The sequence below is a fragment of the Cherax quadricarinatus genome, chromosome 13 (assembly GCF_038502225.1).
Source record: "Cherax quadricarinatus isolate ZL_2023a chromosome 13, ASM3850222v1, whole genome shotgun sequence".
Lineage (NCBI taxonomy): Eukaryota > Metazoa > Arthropoda > Malacostraca > Decapoda > Parastacidae > Cherax > Cherax quadricarinatus.
The window spans coordinates 7,730,847-7,753,365 of record NC_091304.1 but is presented as its reverse complement, the minus strand read 5'-3'; the positions used below and the strand labels follow the sequence as shown (position 1 = coordinate 7,753,365).

General features: G+C 38.1%; 1 protein-coding gene across 4 annotated transcripts in view; it reads left to right on the top strand.

Annotated features, from left to right (window-relative positions):
- l(2)gl (LLGL domain-containing protein l(2)gl) overlaps nt 1-22,519 on the top strand; it is a 312,112-nt gene that overhangs the window by 190,981 nt on the left and 98,612 nt on the right. For all 4 annotated transcript variants that reach the window (XM_070084440.1, XM_070084441.1, XM_070084438.1 and 1 more), the window contains exons 6-9: nt 4,283-4,421; nt 16,226-16,422; nt 16,963-17,111; nt 17,468-17,640. In XM_070084440.1, the coding sequence (XP_069940541.1) occupies nt 4,283-4,421; nt 16,226-16,422; nt 16,963-17,111; nt 17,468-17,640 (658 nt within the window). The remainder of the gene's footprint in view (nt 1-4,282; nt 4,422-16,225; nt 16,423-16,962; nt 17,112-17,467; nt 17,641-22,519) is intronic.

The following is a 22,519-nucleotide window of genomic DNA, read 5'->3' as shown; positions in this document are numbered from 1 at the left end:
ACTCAAGGCAAAAAAAATTTCACATCCCATTTTATGTTGGCAATGGTATAATGTACACCTAACAATAGTTGGTTATTATTTATTTAAATCCTGTGATTATTTAACATAATCCAGATTTGTTTGTGTGACCATGAACTGCCCAAAATGCCTCGGCATGATAGAGGCTGTCTGTATTTAGCAAATCAAAATTGTAATTACACATTGTAACCTTTACAAAGAAATAAACTTTACTTACTAAGTTGAGGGATATGCTTTCATTCCCCCTTCACCTTCATCCCAGTGATTTTTGAACTTTAAATTGTTATAATTTCTCTAAATATGATTAGACTCGATCCAGGTTTTAAATACATGGTTAATAGAGTTTTTAAGCTTTTTATATTTGGGTATATGGTTACAGTAATTCTTTTACATTATGGTAGGATTGCTGGTGTCCTTTTTTCTGTATCATGAACATGCAAGACTTCAGATACGTCTTGCTACTTCTACTTACACTTAGGTCACACTACACATACGTTTTTGTTTTTTTTCAACAAGTCGGCCGTCTCCCACCGAGGCAGGGTGACCCAAAAAAGAAAGAAAATCCCCAAAAAGAAAATACTTTCATCATTCAACACTTTCACCACACTCACACATTATCACTGTTTTTGCAGAGGTGCTCAGAATACAAGAGTTTAGAAGCATACACATATAAAGATACACAACATATCCCTCCAAACTACCAATATCCCAAACCCCTCCTTTAAAGTGCAGGCATTGTACTTCCCATTTCCAGGACTCAAGTCCGACTATATGAAAATAACCGGTTTCCCTGAATCCCTTCACTAAATATTACCCTGCTCACACTCCAACAGATCGTCAGGTCCCAAGTACCATTCATCTCCATTCACTCCTATCTAACACGCTCACGCACGCTTGCTGGAAGTCCAAGCCCCTTGCCCACAAAACCTCCTTTACCCCCTCTTTCCAACCCTTTCGAGGATGACCCCTACCCCACCTTCCTTCCCCTATAGATTTATATGCTTTCCATGTCATTCTACTTTGATCCATTCTCTCTAAATGACCAAACCACCTCAACAACCCCTCTTCTGCCCTCTGACTAATACTTTTATTAACTCCACACCTTTTCCTAATTTCCACACTCCGAATTTTCTGCATAATATTTACACCACACATTGCCCTTAAACAGGACATCTCCACTGCCTCCAACAGTCTCCTCGCTGCTGCATTTACCACCCAAGCTTCACACCCATATAAGAGTGTTGGTACTACTATACTTTCATACATTCCCTTCTTTGCCTCCATAGATAACGTTTTTTGACTACACATATACCTCAATGCACCACTCGCCTTTTTTCCCTCATCAATTCTATGATTAACCTCATCCTTCATAAATCCATCCACCTACACGTCAACTCCCAAGTATCTGAAAACATTCACTTCTTCCATACTCCTCCTCCCCAATTTGATATCCAATTTTTCTTTATCTAAATCATTTGATACCCTCATCACCTTACTCTTTTCTATGTTCACTTTCAACTTTCTACCTTTACACACATTCCCAAACTCATCCACTAACCTTTGCAATTTTTCTTTAGAATCTCCCATAAGCACAGTATCATCAGCAAAAAGTAACTTTGTCAGTTCCCATTTTGAATTTGATTCCCCAAAATTTAATCCCACCCCTCTCCCGAACACCCTAGCATTTACTTCTTTTACAACCCCATCTATAAATATATTAAAGAACCTTGGTGACTTACACATCCCTGTCTAAGACCTACTTTTACCGGGAAGTAGTCTCCCTCTCTTCTACACACCCTAACCTGAGCCTCACTATCCTCATAAAAACTCTTTACAGCATTTAATAACTTACCACCTATTCCATATACTTGCAACATCTGCCACATTGCTCCTCTATCCACTCTATCATATGCCTTTTCTAAATCCATAAATGCAATAAAATCTTCCCTACCTTTATCTAAATACTGTTCACATATATGCTTCAATGTAAACACTTGATCTACACATCCCCTACCCACTCTGAAACCTCCTTGCTCATCCGCAATCCTACATTCTGTCTTACCTCTAATTCTTTCAATTATAACCCTACCGTATACTTTTCCTGGTATACTCAGTAAACTTATTCTTCTATAATTTTTACAATCTCTCTTGTCCCCTTTCCCTTTATATAAAGGGACTATACATGCTCTCTGCCAATCCCTAGGTACCTTCCCCTCTTTCATACATTTATTAAACAAAAGTACCAACCACTCCAACACTATATAACCCCCTGCTTTTAACATTTCTGTCATGATCCCATCAGTTCCAGCTGCTTTACCCCCTTTCATTCTACGTAATGCCTCACGTACCTCCCCCACACTTACATTCTGCTCTTCTTCACTCATAAAAGATGGTATACCTCCCTGACCAGTGCATGAAATTACTGCCTCTCTTTCTTCCTTAACATTTAAAAGTTCCTCAAAATATTCTCGCCATCTACCTAATACCTCCATCACCCCATCTACTAACTACTAACATACATGTACAAATATATATATACACACACCCCTCTGGGTTTTCTTCTCTTTTCTTTCTAGTTCTTATTCTTGTTTATTTCCTCTTATCTCCATGGGGAAGTGGAACAGAATTCTTCCTCTGCAAGCCATGCGTGTTGTAAGAGGCGACTAAAATGCCGGGAGCAAGGGGCTAGTAACCTCTTCTCCTGTATATATTACTGAATTTAAAAGGAGAAACTTTCGTTTTTCCTTTTGGGCCACCCCGCCTCGGTGGGATACGGCCGGTGTGTTGAAAGAGAGAAGATATGGTTACAGTACTAGCTTTACCACATTTGAGATGTCTGTAAAAAGAAATTTAGGCACATAGACTAGAGTAAATCAGCTGTTTCCTGCTTCACCAGCCAAAGCACAGCATTTACTCAAGACCTATAAAAATAAGTGAATGTTTAGTATTCCTGGAAATTATTAACCAAGGTTAGGAATATTGAGCTTCAACAGTTGTAAGGTTAGGTATATCAGCTCAATGTGTTAATTAAAATAAAATGTAGTGTATTCACTAAGGATTATATTTGAAATTAAACCTAAGTGTCCATGTATTTCCAATTTATTCTGTATGATCATGTTATTTAACCCTTTGAGGGTTTTCGTCGTACTAGTACGTCTTATGCGTAGGGGTTTTTGACGTACTAGTACTCATAAATTCTAGCGGCCTCAAATCTAGTGGGAGAAAGCTGGTAGGCCTTCATATGAAAGAATGGGTCTATGTAGTCAGTGTGCACAGTCTAAAAAAAATCCTGCAGCACACAGTGCATAATGAGAAAAAAAAAACTTTGACCATTTTTTTTTAATAAATCAGCGAATTTGCAGTGTATTTTCGTATGGTATTTATTGTTGTATTCTAGTTTTCTTGGTCTCATTTTATAGAATGGAAGACATATTACAGAAATTGAGATGATTTTGACTGGTTTTACAAAGAAAGGTGCCTTGAAATTGAGCTCAAAGTAGCAGAAATGTTCGATTTTTACCAAACTTCAAAAGTAAACAAATCGTGCCAAGCGTGCAATACACGTCAACTGGTGAGTCTAATATTCTTTCACAAGTGCACCAATAATATTTATACCATTTTTTACACTAATGCAGTAGTCTGCATAACAGTAAATCTTATATTTTTTGTGAAAATAAAAATTCAAAGTGGAAAGCAAAAGAATATAAGAGGGGCCTTGAGACATGACTAATGACTAGAGGAAATGTCATTTTAGTGCCAGGAATGTCTTTCTTGTTTATTCTGGACCCTATTCGGAAATTGGCATCTTTTGAAATTTGTGTGAAATTGGCAAAATTGCTAAATTCTGACCACTGTACTTGGTAGTAGAATTTCATAAATGAGTGGTTTCTTGCACCCATTCGATAGAAAAAATGGAGTTCTATCGAAATATTCATGTTTTTTGTCGACTAGTACAGTGAAATTGGCCGAAAATGGGGCTCAAAGTGGGCAAAATCGCCGATGCGTAAACATCGCCGAGACCGCTAACTTTGCAAGAGCATAATTCCGTAAGTTTTCTATCAAATTTCAAACTTTTGGTGTCTTTATGATCGGGAAAAGATTCTCTATCTTTTCATAAGAGAAAATAATTTTTTTTTTTTTAAATTTGGCCGACCCTGAGAACGAGTTTCGGAGAGGGCCTGTCGACCCTCAAAGGGTTAATTGATTGGTATAATATAATGTTATTCATAAAGACTTTTAGAGTAATCTGTAATTTTTATTTCAGTGTTCCTGAGGATTACAAAGTGAATCCTGGCCCAGTTGAAGCCATTGCTGAACACCCAACTGAGCCAAACAAGATTTTGATTGGTTATCAGCGTGGCCTTATAGTTCTCTGGGACAAAAAGAATCTATGTGCAGACCAGGTATGTACTAACCAATTCCATTTCATAAGAACATAATGCTTTGCCATTTTCATACTTTTGCGCAGTATGGTAGAATATCTGTTATGGTAGAATATATGTTTACTGTCTGTCACGTAGATCTACATTATTAATACTAGGGGTCCTTGCGTAGATCTACACCTTGAGCTCAGCTCACTCGAACAAGCTGAAAGCAGTAAACTTTAGCCTAGATCTGAGAGAATGGGTCTGTACAGTGAGTGTTCACGGTATAAAAGCAATCCTGCCATGTGTGGTGCATGATGGGAAGAGCAAAACTCTGATCCAGTGTTTGGTTTAAATTAGTGATTTTGAGGTGTTTTCTAAAATGGTTTTCATGGTTTTATTGGCTGTTTCTTGGTATCTTTTGATAGAATAGAAGATATACTACTGAAATAGAGATGATTTTGGTTGGTTCTAGGACCAGAAGTAGCTTAAAATCAGCTTCAAATTGGTGTATAGATTTGATTTTTGCCAATTTTTTTTTTTCCTGAGGACAGGTAAGGCCCTCTTTTACATCCCCCATTTTTTTTTTTTGGTAGGCTTGGTTTAATTATTGGGATGCTGTAAACCATGACCACTCATTCCTGGTTATATTTTATAATCTGAGAAATAGGGCAAATCTTTGATTATTTTTTTTGTGTGTGCGCGCGTGTGTGTGTGTGTGTGTGTGCGATAAATTAAAAATGGAAGGCACGCATAATGTAGGAGAGGCCTGGGGACCTGATTAATAAACAGAGAAAATATTTTAGTGCTTGGAATGTCTATAGTGTTTATTTTGGACTCTCTCTTTTTATTTTGGGGTTTTGGACCTTGAATGTGGTAATATGTGAGGATCATCTTTTGCATGATCTGATCTGAGACCAGGTCTCCTAAATTGGAATGTAAATATCACAGGAATAAGTAGACCTTAAAACACATGGGTGTATACTGAATGTAAGTAGGAGCTTGTGAGGTTTACTTGTCATCTTGTGTGTGTATGAGACAGAAGGAAAGGCCAGTAATCTTGCTAGAGTTCAAATTGTTTAACAACTTCTGTTTCATACTCACTTGATAGGACTATCTGGAGATGGTTTTGGAGGTCATTGCCCCCGTGGCTCAGTTCCAGACCAAGCCTTCTGATGGATGGCCTGATCATGCAGGCTTTTGGTGCAAACTGCACAGGCCAACATATGCACCACAGCCCAGCTGATCAGGAACTAACTTAGAGAACCTTTCTGGTAGGTATTAGGCTGTATTCTAGCCTACTACCTACTATAACTACATTCAGAATTGTCATAGCAATAATATTAATAGTATGTAATAATAATCACTCTTGGGCACATTAAATGTCTTATTTTACGTTAATATAGACATTTTCATTAATCCATCTATGATATTTTCTTCAAAATTATACAAGAAACACGTTACATAGCATATAAACATGCTATGTTAATATGCTGTGGAGGTGTGGCAGCCGGTCAGAGGGAAAACATTACGTTTTCTCTGGTCCAGCACCAAAGAAAAAGTGTATGAATCTGTGTTTGGCCCAGTCACTCCCCTTAACACATTCTGCTATTGTTTACAATTCTCGGCATGAATTCTTCTCATTACTTCTCCCTTCGGTTATGATGGCATCTAAAGGTAGTTGTTAGAAACGATTAAACTTGGTGAGCAATCCATGTCAATGGTAATAATATGGCTCTGGGCCACATTAAATATATAGCTATGTAGGTAGGTGTAGCTATGTAGCCCAGGCTACATCTACTGGCTACCTACACCTGACTTCCTACAAATGAATACTACTCACCTCTCATCCTACATTAAGACTACGCATATTTTAAGGTAAATAATGTGTGTACTGTGTGTATTTTATCTCTGGGCTGCTTTAAATATTGTATATTAAGTGTGGGACGGGGACCTGACTTCCTACAGTTAAGTACTACTCGCCTCTTGCCTTATATTAAGACTACAAATATTTTAAGGTAAGAAATGAATGTACTGTGTATGTATTTTACTTGTTATTGTGTTTTTTAATGCCTTGTTATATTACTAACTTAATATAAGTTAGTGTAAACTTGTTGTCTGGCATTTATATGTATTTATAAGAGGAAAAAATGGCTTTCTGCTTTCTGGCGATGTCCGATTTCCAGTAGTAGCCTGGAACCTAACCTGCTTTATAAGTGGGACCCTACTGTATATGGATCTCTCTTATTGATGTGTGTACTTTCCTGTTGTACGAATGTCTTCCTTAATGTTGTGTGTCCTTTCCTGTTGTATGGATGTCCTCCTCAAAACATGGCTTGAGGTGCAATGAAATACCACACAACTTGTAGATATATTGTATAGCTGTTTGCTTACTTATCTTTTTGCTTGTTTGCTGACATACATAACATAGTTTCTGTAGAAGAAATAGTTTCAAATAATTGTGCTCCAGGCTTCACTTTAAATGGATCACTTTCACTGTCATAAGTCAACATGTTGGCTGAGTCTTTACCTAGTATTTTTTTATTATCTGTCTCATGACAGATAAATGGAAATTGGCCAATTTGGAGTTCCATTCTGTTTTCACTTGGAGCATTTTGTATGTATTTGGCACTACAACATCCAACAGATAGTAAAACAATTTCATGTACCACTTTCATCTCCTCCTGACACATTCCACAGATCCAATTTACATGTCTGATTTGTCTACCAAACGCATATTGGTGTTTGTGTATTCTTCCAGGGACGGTATTGTGCCTTTTTGTTCTTTATTAACTGCAATTACTTTCATAATAGGTTCATCTATTTTCCAGTCAGTTTCCAGTTTCCTTCATTTGATACCTCTGCATAGTTGTCAACATTATCTCATCTCTTTTGTCATCGAAATGCCATCTTGTCATTGGTATGGAATACCTGCACTTCATTGGTATCCAGTGATTTTGTGCATGGTGGAATATGTTTGTTTTCTCTCACTCTCACACATGTTTGTATTGTTCACTTTGGGTAAATCACAGAGAGAAGAGCTTTTGTATCAATTTATCTGTGAATAGGGTATGCTACTTGCCTAGATATGGCTCCATCATATTCCTCACAGCTACAACAAAGAGGCCTAACATGTCGTGTGTATTTTTCAATGTGTTTCCTGTATACACGATAACATCTAGCACTATACCAGTTTCACTTTCATACATTACAAAATAATTTGATACCAAACTGATGCCATTTGCTTGGTAGATATTGCATGAAGGAAAGTTTTTCTTGGAATAAAATTAGAGACTTGTGTATGATAATGTTCTGGAATGGATAAAAGTACTCACTGAATTTGTTTTTAGGTGCATTATCACATCCTGTATTTTGTAGAGCAATCATCTCTCTGGGTATTGCTTTTGTTAAAGAAGTTCAACAAGAGAAAGTGATCAATGGACAAAGCAATAAGAAAAAGCAGTCAATAGGTATAATCTCGTGGAAAGCAGGTGTTGCTATAAATCTATCTATACTCCAGTATGGCGGAACCTCCACTCATGAGTTTAAACCATTCTGTGACCTTGTTCGCATCTGGATTTACTTGTTTGCAGAGTCAATTTTCCTCATTTAAATTAATTGAATTGCAATTAATCTGTTCCAGTGGAGTTCCAAGCATGACAAAATACTTCAATAATTTCCCTAATATCAACTCTACGGCTTATTTATCTATCACAGTTCATCTGATATGACATAATAAACAATATAAATAACATAGAAAGCTGATATATACTCTAGAATGAATAAAATATGTCATTCATGTAGTGGTATCGTCGGCAGCAGACGAGAGTTTGTCTGGAGACAGGACAAAATACTCCTTGAATAATTTTGCTAATATCAACTCTATGGCTTATTTATCTATCGCAATTCATTTAATATGGCATAATAAACAATATAAAAACATAAAAACCTGATTTATACTCTTGAAGGAATAAAATATGCCATTATGTGACAGGTGGAGGCGCCACAACCGCTCCCGCATTGTTGTGGTAATCACTGCCATCTAGTGACAGCCTTTTGAAGCCGTCTATTATTATAATTATTATTATATAGTACATTATTATTATATTTGTATTATTATTGTACATATTATTATTATATACAGTGGTACCTTGGGATACAAACAGCTCAAAACTCGAACAATTATGTAAGTGTATTTATGTAAGTGCTTTTGTACGTGTATTTTTGGGGGTCTGAAATGAATTAATCTAATTTACATTATTCCTTATGGGAACAAATTCGTTCGGTATTGGCACTAGAACAGCCTTCGGGAACAAATTAAGTTTGTATCCCAAGGTACCACTGTATTATTATACTATTATTATTATACCTGGTATACCTGGTAAAGTGTATGGTAGAGTTATTATTGAAAGAATTAAGAGTAAGACGGAGAATAGGATAGCAGATGAACAAGGAGGCTTTAGGAAAGGTAGGGGGTGCATGGACCAGGTGTTTACAGTGAAACATATAAGTGAACAGTATTTAGATAAGGCTACAGAGGGTGGATAGGGGGGCAATGTGGCAGATGTTGCAGGTGTATGGTGTAGGAGGTAGGTTACTGAAAGCAGTGAAGAGTTTTTATGAGGATAGTGAGGCTCAAGTTGGAGTATGTAGGAAAGAGGGAAATTATTTCCCAGTAAAAGTAGGCCTTAGACAAGGATGTGTGATGTCACCGTGGTTGTTTAATATATTTATAGATGGGGTTGTAAGAGAAGTAAATGCGAGGGTCTTGGCAAGAGGTGTGGAGTTAAAAGATAAAGAATCACACATAAAGTGGGAGTTGTCACAGTTGCTCTTTGCTAATGACACTGTGCTCTTTGGAGATTCTCAAGAGAAGTTGCAGAGATTGGTGGATGAATTTGGTAGGGTGTGCAAAAGAAGAAAATTAAAAGTGAATACAGGAAAGAGTAAGGTTATGAGGATAACAAAAAGATTAGTTGATGAAAGATTGGATATCAGATTGGAGGGAGAGAGTATGGAGGAGGTGAATGTATTCAGATATTTGGGAGTGGACGTGTCAGCGGATGGGTCTATGAAAGATGAGGTGAATCATAGAATTGATGAGGGGAAAAGGGTGAGTGGTGCACTTAGGAGTCTGTGGAGACAAAGAACTTTGTCCTTGGAGGCAAAGAGGGGAATGTATGAGAGTATAGTTTTACCAACGCTCTTATATGGGTGTGAAGCATGGGTGATGAATGTTGCAGCGAGGAGAAGGCTGGAGGCAGTGGAGATGTCATGTCTGAGGGCAATGGTGGTGTGAATATAATGCAGAGAATTCGTAGTTTGGAAGTTAGGAGGAGGTGCTGGATTACCAAAACTGTTGTCCAGAGGGCTGAGGAAGGGTTGTTGAGGTGGTTCGGACATGTAGAGAGAATGGAGTGAAACAGAGTGACTTCAAGAGTGTATCAGTCTGTAGTGGAAGGAAGGCGGGGTAGGGGTCGGCCTAGGAAAGGTTGGAGGGAGGGGGTAAAGGAGGTTTTGTGTGCGAGGGGCTTGGACTTCCAGCAGGCATGCGTGAGCGTGTTTGATAGGAGTGAATGGAGACAAATGGTTTTTAATACTTGACGTGCTGTTGGAGTGTGAGCAAAGTAACATTTATGAAGGGGTTCAGGGAAACCGGCAGGCCGGACTTGAGTCCTGGAGATGGGAAGTACAGTGCCTGCACTCTGAAGGAGGGGTGTTAATGTTGCAGTTTAAAAACTGTAGTGTAAAGCACCCTTCTGGCAAGACAGTGATGGAGTGAATGATGGTGAAAGTTTTTCTTTTTTGGGCCACCCTGCCTTGGTGGGAATCGGCCAAATAATAATAATAATAATAATAATAATAATAATAATAATAATATTAATATTATTATTATTATTATTATTATTATTATTATTATTATTATTATTATTATTATTATTTGGCCGATTCCCACCAAGGCAGGGTGGCCCAAAAAGAAAGAAAATCCCCAAAAAGAAAATACTTTCATCATCATTCAACTCTTTCACCTCACTCACAGATAATCACTTTTTGCAGAGGTGCTCAGAACACAACAGCTTAGAAGCATATACGTATAAAGATACACAACATATCCCTCCAAACTGTCAATATCCCGAACCCCTCCTTTAGAGTGCAGGCATTGTGCTTCCCATTTCCAGGACTCAGGTTCGGCTATATAAAAATAACCAGTTTCCCTGAATCCCTTCACTAAATATTACCCTGCTCACACTCCAACAGATTGTCAGGTCCGAAATACCATTCGTCTCCATTCACTCCTATCGAACACGCTCACGCACGCCTGCTGGAAGTTCAAGCCCCTCGCCCACAAAACCTCCCTTACCCCTTCCTTCCAACCTTTTCGAGGACGACCCCTACCCCGCCTTCCTTCCCCTACAGATTTAAATGCTCTCCATATCATTCTACTTTGATCGACTCTCTCTAAATGACCAAACCACCTCAACAACCCCTCTTCAGCCCCCTGACTAATACTTTTATTAACTCCACACCTTCTCCTAATTTCCACATTCCGAATTTTCTGCATAATATTTACACCACACATTGCCCTTAGACAGGACATCTCCACTGCCTCCGACCGCCTCCTCGCTGCTGCATTCACAACCCAAGCTTCACACCCATATAAGAGTGTTGGTACTACTATACTTTCATACATTCCCTTATTTGCTCCATAGATAATGTTTTATGTCTCCACATATACCTCAGTGCACCACTCACCTTTTTTCCCTCATCAATTCTATGATTAACCTCATCCTTCATAATTCCATCCGCCAACACGTCAACCCTTAAGTACATGTATCTGAAAACATTCACTTCTTCCATACTCCTCCTCCCCAATTTGATATCCAATTTTTCTTTATCTAAATCATTTGATACCCTCATCACCTTACTCTTTTCTATGTTCACTTTCAACTTTCTACCTTTACAGACACTCCCAAACTCTTCCACTAACCTTTGCAATTTTTCTTTAGAATCTCCCATAAGCACAGTATCATCAGCAAAAAGCAACTGTGTCAATTCCCATTTTGTATTTGATTCCCCATAATTATTTGTAATTTTTATTCACACAAAAAATTAGAAGATTTACTGTTATGCAGACTACTGCATTATTTTAATAATTGTATAAATAATGTCAACCCATTCATGACTGCATATTGGAATGGACAGTGACGTCATTTGTTTACTCTTGAACGTTGCCAAAGAATTGAACATTTCTGCTACTTTGAGCTCAATTTCAAGGTATGTACTTTTCGTCATGAAACCAGTCAAAATCATATCTATTTTTGTAATATATCTTCCATTCTATCAAAAGATACCAAAAAACGAGAATACAACCATAAAAACCATATGAAAAAATCACTAAGGGGCAGCTAATGGCCGAGAAGTGAATTCCATTATTTATGGTCCGATTTCTTTCATTTTTGGTGTACGTTAAGAAGCATCTTTCTATCATACATTACCCAAATTTCAGTAAGATAGTCCAACAAACAAATGAGATTCAATTCCCTAGATCAAGAGCAAGAGCCCCTCACCAGTGTCAAGGAACCTCCCTTGAGGCTCGCTCGCTTATGGAATTTCACTTGCGTGTGGAAGCAAAAAAGCAACCGAGCGATTTCTCATATTTGGAAAAACTTGCATGTGGATGCACTTGCAAGTGGAGGTTCCACTGTACTTAGATATATTATTCTTATAGGTGTGGGGCATCAGCAAATAAGAGATACAGCTCTGCAATAGCTGTAATTTCAGTGAAACGTAAGAGTTGGAGACTGTGTCCTTGTAATAGTTGTTTGTTTGGGCAACAATAATAATCATCAATATGTTATTGAAGAATAACTGAAAGTAGGGAAGCTCAGTGGAATCATCAGTTATTGGACAGTTCTGCTAAATTCCACACCCTGTTAGTCTGGGTATACAGTATTTGCCATTGGTGTCCCAGCTATTGGTAGTGTCACTACTGATGGCTGGTGTCACAGCTTGTGCTACTGTCATGGCTGCTGATGTCACTGGTGGTGGTTGTCCCTGGTGTTTGTGCTGGCATGGCTGGTGCTATCTTAGCTGTTGTCACAGCTGGTGTTGGTGCTGCATGTGGCTTTTCTTATTTTTGATACCATTGAAAGCAACATCAGTATTACAATCATTATCACTGTGTCCTGCAACAGTATCATCCTATCTAGATGTGTTACCATAGAGTATTATAACAGCATATGATTGAAAGCCAGACCAAGTGCAACACCAGGGTGGTGTTCATTTCATGGGTGAATGTTCTGCATCAGTATCACTCGATTTTATGCTTTCCTCCTTACACATGTATTCTGCTCCACCGTCATCACCCACATTACTAATCACTGTCCAGTTCAGGGGTAAAAGGCCATTGGTGTCAATTTTGTTGTGTGGCAAAACCAGAGGTGGGTGGCACATCTATATTTTGTTGAACTAGCACTTTTTTTTTTTCCTGGTGTTATCACCACCATGGTCCCCTTCACAACTGTAAAATGTCGCTGGTGTCTGGAATGAACATTGTTTCCAGGATTTTACTGCAGAAAGGTTGGTGTGTTGGCCAGCCATTGTGAGCCTGTGTTTCCTGGGTGATATTACCTCACAATGCCCCATGCATATCCATGTGGCCTGCAATTTTTTCTTAAGATTCACAAGGTAGATAGCGACACAAACACAGGTGAGGTCTAAAATGGCGGTGAGTGGCACATTTAAGGCCAAGAAAAATTGTACGTACTAGTAACCACATTACCATTATTGGCATACTAGTACATTGGACACACTTTTTTTTTTTTCAACAAGTCGGCCATCTCCCACCGAGGCAGGGTGACCCAAAAAGAAAGAAAATCCCCCCCCTCCAAAAAAAAAAATTACTTTCATCATCATTCAACACTTTCACCTCACTCACACATAATCACTGTTTTTGCGGAGGTGCCCAGAATACAACAGTTTAGAAGTATATACGTATAAAAATACACTATATATCCCACCGAACTGCCAATATCCCAAACCCCTCCTTTAGAGTGCAGGCATTGTACTTCCCATTTCCAGGACTCGAGTCCGGTTATATGAAATAACCGGTTTCCCTGAATCCCTTCACTAAATATTACCCTGCTCACACTCCAACAGCTCGTCAGGTCCCAAATACCATTTGTCTCCATTCACTCCTATCTAACATGCTCACGCACGCTTGCTGAAAGTCCAAACCCCTCGCCCACAACACCTCCTTTACCCCCCCCCCCCCCCAATCTTTTCGAGGACGACCCCTACCCCGCCTTCCTTCTACAGATTTATACGCTCTCCATGTCATTCTACTTTGATCCATTCTCTCTAAATGACCAAACCACTTCAACAAACCCTCTCCAGCCCTCTGACTAATGCTTTTATTAACTCCACACCTTCTCCTAATTTCCACACTCCGAATTTTCTGCATAATATTTACACCACACATTGCCCTTAGACAGGACGTCTTCACTGCCTCCAACCACCTCCTCGCTGCAGCATTTACAACCCAAGCTTCACACCCATATAAGAGTGTTGGTACTACTATACTTCCATACATTCCCTTCTTTGCCTCCACAGATAACATTTTTTGCCTCCGCATATACCTCAATGCACCACTCACCTTTTTTTCTTCATCAATTCTGTGATTAACCTCATCCTTCATAAATCCATCCGCTGACACGTCAATTCCCAAATATCTGAAAACATTCACTTCTTCCATACTCCTCTTCCCCAATTTGATATCCAATTTTTCTTTATCTAAATCATTTGATATCCTCATCACCTTACTCTTTTCTATGTTCACTTTCAACTTTCTACCTTTACACACACACCCAAATTTGTCCACTAACCTTTGCAATTTTTCTTTAGAATCTACCATAAGCACAGTATCATCAGCAAAAAGTAACTGTGGACACAGTTAAAAGGCTAAAAATAAAAATAAAATTGTCTTGGTACATAAATTTGAATTAATTTCTCTTGCATAAATTAGTATTAGACTACTTTCCACTTAAGTAGTAATATACACACATATGACAGTGAATTGTGGTTAGCACAAGTTGAAAGATGATTTTTTGATGGAAAATGTAGCTAATTAAATCAGTGTAAGTTGTTTAAATAATAAAAATTCACCACAGTGATTAAAGCAACTGAAAAAATTGTGTAGCTGCAGAGAGGAGGTAAAATTCTTGAAGGGATTAACTGTATAGACTGTCAATAATTATTAGATAAGTCACAATAGGGATTTCTTAATTTTTTTGTGTGTTAATTGTTAATTATATTCAGTATTCTCAATACCTTAACCCTTAACCTGTAAACGGTCCAAACGTATATATACGTTTTTTCAACATTCGAAAGTATGTAAAAAAAGTAGATCTTCTTTTTGTTTTTTTACATTTGAAAATGTGTATAAAAAACTTTGATCTACTTTTTTTTTTTGTTATATTTGAAAATATGTAAAAAAAAAAGTAGATCTACTTTTGTAGCACTACACATGTGAACGTAGATCTGCTTGGACTGTTTATGGGTTAAACTGTCCAAACGTAGATCTGCGTTTTTTTAACATTTGAAAGTATGTAAAAAAAGTAGATCTTTTTTTTTTTATGTTTGAAAACGTGTAAAAAACTTGGATCTACTTTTTTTTTTGTTATACTATTTGAAAATATGTAAAAAAACGTAGATTTATTTTTGGAGCACTACGCATGTGAACGTAGATCTGCTTGGACAGTTTAAGGGTTAAAGAAGTATATTGTCTTGAACTTAGAACTTTTAAATGTGTTCATAAAACATCACTTTATATTGAAGTTTTTTTTTTTTTTATTTAGCTTCCTAGTCACCATTTATGGAACCAGTTCTGTTTTTAATTGGGAGGTTCCTGCTCCAGAAACTGAGTGATAATGAATATTAAAAAAAGCCTATTACACATTACCCCATATAATGCTTTGGCTAGTCTTGGCAGAAATTGCAGGCTCAGAAATTTTTTATAGTAATTTTTTTTTTTTTCAACAAGTTGGTCGTCTCCCACCGAGGCAGGGTGACCCAAAAAAAAAGAAAGAAAATCCCCAAAAAGAAAATACTTTCATCATCATTCAACACTTTCACCACACTCACACATTATCACTGCTTTTGCAGAGGTGCTCAGAACACAACAGTTTAGAAGCATATACGTATAAAGATACACAACATATCCCTCCAAACTGCCAATATCCCAAACCACTCCTTTGAAGTACAATGCCTGCACTTTAAAGGAGGGGGTTTGGGATATTGGCAGTTTGGAGGGATATGTTGTGTATCTTTATACGTATATGCTTCTAAACTGTTGTGTTCTGAGCACCTCTGCAAAAGCAGTGATAATGTGTGAGTGTGGTGAAAGTGTTGAATGATGATGAAAGTATTTTCTTTTTGGGGATTTTCTTTCTTTTTTTTTGGGTCACCCTGCCTCGGTGGGAGACGACCAACTTGTTGAAAAAAAAAAAAAATTACTATAAAAAATTTCTGAGCCTGCAATTTCTGCCAAGACTAGCCAAAGCATTATATGGGGTAATGTGAATAGGCTTTTTTTAATATTCATTATCACTCAGTTTTTTATTATTATTAATACTACTACACTTTCTTCAAGCTACCTGTAGAATGGTTTAAGCCTAAAAATTTACAAACTCCTCACTTCATGCAGTGGGAACTTTGAAAATGTGTTCTTTTATATTTAGATAATACTTTCTTATACAGGCTATTTCTCATCAAATTATGCTGTCTTCTAGACTCTAATTAACATTCATTTTTATATATCAAACTATTCAATTTTATGCTTTCAGACATATGTATGTAGCCAGCAGCTGGAGTCTGTGTGTTGGCACACAGATGCTGCACATTTTACTACCTCTCACAATGATGGCAGCTACATGGTCTGGTCAGCTACAGATTCTGCTCAGCCTACTGATGGACCCCACACTGTGTATGGGCCTTTTCCCTGCAAGCCAATCACTAAAATTTTAAGGCCTGCTGGAAAGGAGTGAGTGTATAAGTTTTATGTGTGATACATTGTTTTTATTTTTTTGAAAGTTTTGGTAGTGTGTGCACATTTTTCACTGGTCATTTATTTTCAGTTTTATATTGAAATGCAGTATTAAGAAAGTTAAAATCCTTTAGATATGGGGCACAAAAGATTTTTTGCAAATTTACTTTTTTTTTTATTCATTTAATTTTTATAATATATTTGCATTATGATAATCTGCTTCATAGCTTTTTGATAATACTTCTTTGAATGTGCTGCAAAGTTGCATTCTATTGTGATGAATGGTTTTGAGTATTTTTAGTTCCTTTATTTCTTAGATTCTCTTGTATTAAAGTGTGTGATAACTTGTAAATCAAAATTTCTGTTAATGGTAATCAGCTCTCAATTATAAATCAAGGTCATTAGAAGATTAATTATACGTACATTATTGTACCCATGATATTTTTTGCAATGTGTAAACTTAATGAGTTCCTCTTGTCTAATTGATATTACTTTTCTATTGCCTTGTTCTTATTTCAGTCTCATTATTGTTAACAGAGGTGACTTCATTGTGTTTAGTGGTGGTATGCCAAGAGCCAGCTATGGTGACCGCAACACTGTGACTGCCATCCTTGGTGATAATCATGTTACTTTTAACCTTACCTCCAAAGTTATAGACTTTGTTGTTGTTAAGGATAGTGATGCAGGTGAGTTTTATTTCACAGCAGACTCTTGTTAAAACATTGTCAATATATTTTGTCAGTATATTAATGCTTGTAATCTTGCCAATGTTTAGACTGTGTATAATACTTTGTCATCAATCATTCTGATAAATACTATTTAGTATTTTTTTTATTGTGGGTTATTACAGAAAAATTTAATTACATTTTCATTGCCTCTTTAATGTTACAGTGCAGCAAACATGTTTAATTTGTCAATTTGAAATGAAAATTAGTTGTGCCAAGTACAGTGTTAGTATGAATTTGGTAGATTATTAGTGAGGAAAATAAATAGATAATAAAATTATACATGTATGGTTATTATTCTCAAACATTTGTATCAGGACATGCAAGCTGCTTAGCAATTTTAGCTGAGGAGGAGGCTGTGTTTATAGACTTAGAAACAGAAGATTGGCCTGCATTTGCTGCACCATACTTGGCCTCTCTTCACTCATCAGCCATCACCTGTTCTGTACTGGCATCTTCAGTAGCCTTGGAGGTTTATGATAAAATAAAGGTAAAAAGTTTTTTTCATTTTTGTCTTGTTAAGAATATCATTGAAGAAAAATGGATTTTTTTTATTTGGAATTATCCCACTTTCATGGAAGGCATTAGAAATATTAGCTTTTCCATAGCATTTTCCTTGGTGCTTATCTTAGTACAATAGGGCCACAGCTTAGAACATTAATTGTTCATTACTTGTGACCTATTTTCTCATAATCACTCATAATCAGGTACATTTCCCAACTATAATATTTCATGTTGAATTTTGTTTATTTTTCACCAGTGGAATTAGTAGCAATGTACAGTACTCAGATTAGTCCCTCTTTCTTCCCTTTCTTTCATTTTTCTCCCCATTTCCTCTGTTCTACTCTTCTCCCTTTACTCAACCCCCTTCCTTCTCTTCCCTGTCTCCTACTATTCCCTTCTCATCTTCCCCCCTCTTTTCTTCTCCCTTCTCTCCTACTCCCTCCCTTCTCTCCTGTTCTCTTTCCTCTCTCTTATTCTCTTCCCATCTCCTTTTTTTTTTTTTTTTTTTTTACACAGGGTTTGACAAGGTTAAGGATCCCTAGCTTTATTGACAGCTATTTACAGGTTAAGGATTCCTAACTTTATTGGCAAGCTAAGAGCTGTTACCTACATCAGCTCATTTGAAAGCATTTTTATTGTTATGAGACATACAAGTACGGGACAGGATGAAGTTGGAGCCATCTGTGGGCCAGCATTTTCATTTGATCAACTGACTTTATCTCGTTGACATCATTATGCTGTTCGAATGTGTTCCATACTCGAGTCATCCTGGGTATGTATGATCTCAGATGGAGTGATGTTCTGGAGAAGGGTACAGCCAGAGTGAAGTTGCTGCTTTCTGCCCGTCTTGTGGCATAAAAGCTTGTTTCACGCTGTCCTCGAAGTGGATCCAAGTGTGGTATTTTGACAATATTGGCCTTGTACATAACAGTAAGGCCACCCACATCCCTCCTATGTTGAAGGCTCTGCTGAAATGACAGATCTATCCAGGATGGGTCCAGGCGAGAGATGAGACGTCTTGCTCTGTTCTCTACTCTGTCAAGCAGTCGCAGATGAGAGGGAGGGGCAGGCAAACCAAGAAAGTGGAGCATATTCAAGGTGTGAGCGTACTTGTGCCTCGTACAGGATCTTGCAACCCCTACTGTCAAGCAGATGCGAGATACGGCGAAGTGCTGTAAGCTTCCTGGCTGCCTTGTTTGCAAGATTTACAACATGGTTCTTCATGGTTAGTTTGGAGTCAAATTTCACCCCAAGGATATCAACTTCTTCTCCAGGTGCCAACACCCTCCCATTCATCCTTACTACTGCACCAGCATTACCATCATGGTGCCTAGAGACGATCATCATTTGCGTTTTCTCAGGTGCAAATGTTACTTGCCATCTATTTCCCCAAGCTGATATAGCTCTCAGCTGGTGATTGATGTAGCTTAGAGCAGCTGGCATTTCTTCTCTTGGATAAGTGAATGTCAGTGTACAGTCGTCTGCATGTGCATGTGATTCTGGGATGAGATGAAGAAGGTCGTTGAAGTAGACATTCCATAACAGTGGACCCAGCACGCTTCCTTGTGGAACGCTTGCCCCAATAGGATGCCTTGCTGATTCCGTTCCATTGAGGACTACACTTAGAGATCTACCATGAAGGTAATCACTGAGGAGACATAGCGTAGAGCCGGCAATTCCCAGTGCTTGAAGTTTTGCTAAGAGGCCCTGGTGCCACACCCGGTCGAAAGCGCCAGCAATGTCCAGTGCTACCACACAGCTGACTTTGGATTCATCCAGTGACTGGTGCCACTTAGTGGAGAGGTTTAACAACAGATCAGCAGCAGAGTAACCTTTCCTGAAGCCATATTGACGATCACAAAGTAGTGAGTGGTAGTCAAAAAACTCTGTCATTTGTCTTGAGATTATTGTCTCAAGGATCTTACCAGTGATTGACAGGAGTGACACTGGTCTGTAGTTGCTGATTTCTGCTCTGCTCTTCTTTTTGTGAACAGGGACTACATTTGCCTCTTTCCATAGAGAGGGCCATTTACACTCTCTCTCTCTGTCTCTCTCTGTCTCTCTCTCTCTGTCTCTCTCTCTGTGTCTCTCTCTCTCTCTCTGTCTCTCTCTCTCTGTCTCTCTCTCTCTCTCTCTCTCTCTCTCTCTCTGTCTCTCTCTCTCTCTCTCTCTCTCTCTCTCTCTCTCTCTCTGTCTCTGTCTCTCTCTCTGTCTCTCTGTCTGTGTCTCTGTCTCTGTCTCTCTGTATCTCTGTCTCTCTCTATCTCTGTCTCTGTCTCTGTCTGTCTTTGTCTCTCTCTCTGTCTCTCTCTCTGTCTCTCTTTTTTCATATTTTTATTTTTGTTGTTATAATGTTTATCTATATTGTTAATACTGTTCTTGCTGTTAAACAGTGGTTTAGTGCTGAAGGGGTAGCGTAGGTTGCAGAGATACGGCCGTAGACTAGTTTGGCTTTAATTGAAAAGGAGTGAGTACACAACGGGTAAAGTGAGGGGATGACCGATAGCCAGTCCGTGGAGGGGAGGTTGTTGAACCCGTAAGGGTAGGCCGTGTAGTGAGACCGGGTAGGTTCTGCATCTCACTGACCTGGGCAGGCTTAGAGAGGGCAACACTACAGTACTGTGGGATATGAATCTAGCAGACAGTACATGCTGTTTACAATATTTGGTCATGCACAGGTTGTAATTTTAACCCTTTCACTGTCAGTCCCATAATATTACGGCCAAAATTCTAGCGACTTCCAGTCTTGCAGGAGGTAGCTGGTAGGCCTACATATGAAAGAATAGGTCTGAGTGGTCAGTGTGCGCAGTATACAAAAAATCCTGCAGCACGCAGTGCATAATGAGAAAAAAAAATGCGACCATGTTTTTGGTTTAAAACAGTGACTTTGCGGTGTATTTTTGTATGGTATTTATAGTTGTATTCTCATTTGATAGAATGGAAGATATATTACAGAAATAATAGAGATGATTTTGAATGGTTTACAGACTAAAAGTACTTCAACCCTTCCTCAGAGGGCTGAGGAAGGGTTGTTGAGGTGGTTCGGACATGTAGAGAGGATAGAACAAAATAGAATGACTTCGAGAGTGTATAAATCTGTAGTGGAGGGAAGGTGGGGTAGGGGTTGGCCTAGGAAAAGTTGGAGGGAGGGGGTAAACGAGGTCTTGTGTGCGAGGGCCTTTGACTTCCAGCAATCGTGCTTGAGCGTATTTGATAGGAGTGAATGGAGATAAATGGTTTTTAGGACTTGACATGCTGTTGGAGTGTGAGCAGGATAACATTTATGGAGGGATTCAGGAAACCGGCAAGGCGGACTTGAGTCCTGGAGATGGGAAATACAGTGTCTGCACTCTGAAGAAGGGGTGTTAATGTTGCAATTTTATAACTGTAGTGTAAGCACACCTCTGGCAAGACAGTGATGGAGTAAATGATGGAGTAAATTGGTGGGAAGTGGCCGATGTGTTAATAAAAATAAAATAAGTACTTTTGAAATTAAGCTCAAAGTAGCAGAAATGTTCGATTTTGGAGATGTTCACGAGTAAAAAATCACGTCACTCGTCCAGTACACATCAACTGGTGAATCTGAAGTGCTTTCACAAATGTGCTGATATTATTTATACCATTTTTACAATAATGCAGTAGTCTGCATAACAGTAAATCTTCTATTTTTTGTGTGAATATAAATTCAAAATGGAAAGCAAGCATAATGTAAGAGGGGCCTAGAGATGTGACTAATGAACAGAGAAAAATGTTATTTTAGTGCTAGGAATGTTTGCATTGTTATTTCTGGACCCTATTTTGAAACTGGCCTTTCTTGAATTTTGTATGAAATGGGCCAAATTACCATTTTCTGATCACTTTATTGGGTAGTTGAAATTGGTAATGGGCAGTTTATTGTACTGATTTGATAGAACAAAAGGAGTTCTAGCAAAATGGCTATGAATATAGTCGCCTGGAACAGTGGAATTGGCCCAAAATAGGCCTCAAAATGAGCGAAATCGCCAATGCATAAATATCGTCGAGACCTCTAACTTCGGGAGAGTGTAATTCCATAAGTTTTCCAGCAATTTTCGTACTTTTGGTTTCATTACCATTGGGAAAAGATGTTTGCGAGCAGTGGTCTTGACAGTGAAAGAGTTATCATTTCATCAACCTTATTTCTAGAAGTTGTTTTAAAGGTTGCTAGTACAGAATACCAGTTTCTCATAACTGCATTTGCATGTTCTTCCAATGACAGTCTTTTGTTTCTAGTTGCTTCTAGATTCCTTTCTCTATGTGTGACTTTTTTTTATCACAGTTTGTATTTTTTGTTTACTGGTATCATGGTTTAGCTTTCTCTCATTTCCAGTATGTGAATTTTTTTTTATATAGTATTTCATTGGCTGTCTCCCACCAAGGTAGGGTGACCCCCCCTCCCCCCCCCAAAAAAAAAGGAAAGACATTCACCGTAATTCACTCAATCCTTTTTTTTTTTTTTTTTTTAAACCTCAATGGCCATCTCCTGCCAAGGCAGGGTGATCCAAAGAAGAAAACCCGTTCATCCTTATTCAGTCAATTACCGTCTGCCCAGAAGTGTGCTGACATCAGAATTCAGATTACTGTCCAACTGCAATGTTTACCTGCAATAAACTCCATCACTCCATTTTCTCAGTCTGTGTAAGCAGATACAAGTAATTTATATAATTAATAACATCAGCACAAGAACTGACCTTTGTGGGACCCCACTGAGGACATTACCCTGTGAGGAGTTTCTATTTTATCACTGCATGTTTCTTATAGAAATTACAATTTAATTTGCTCAGATTCCAAGAGGAGTTGTGCATTAGAAACTTCTTTTTTTTTATGTACTAAAATCTTTCTTCTTT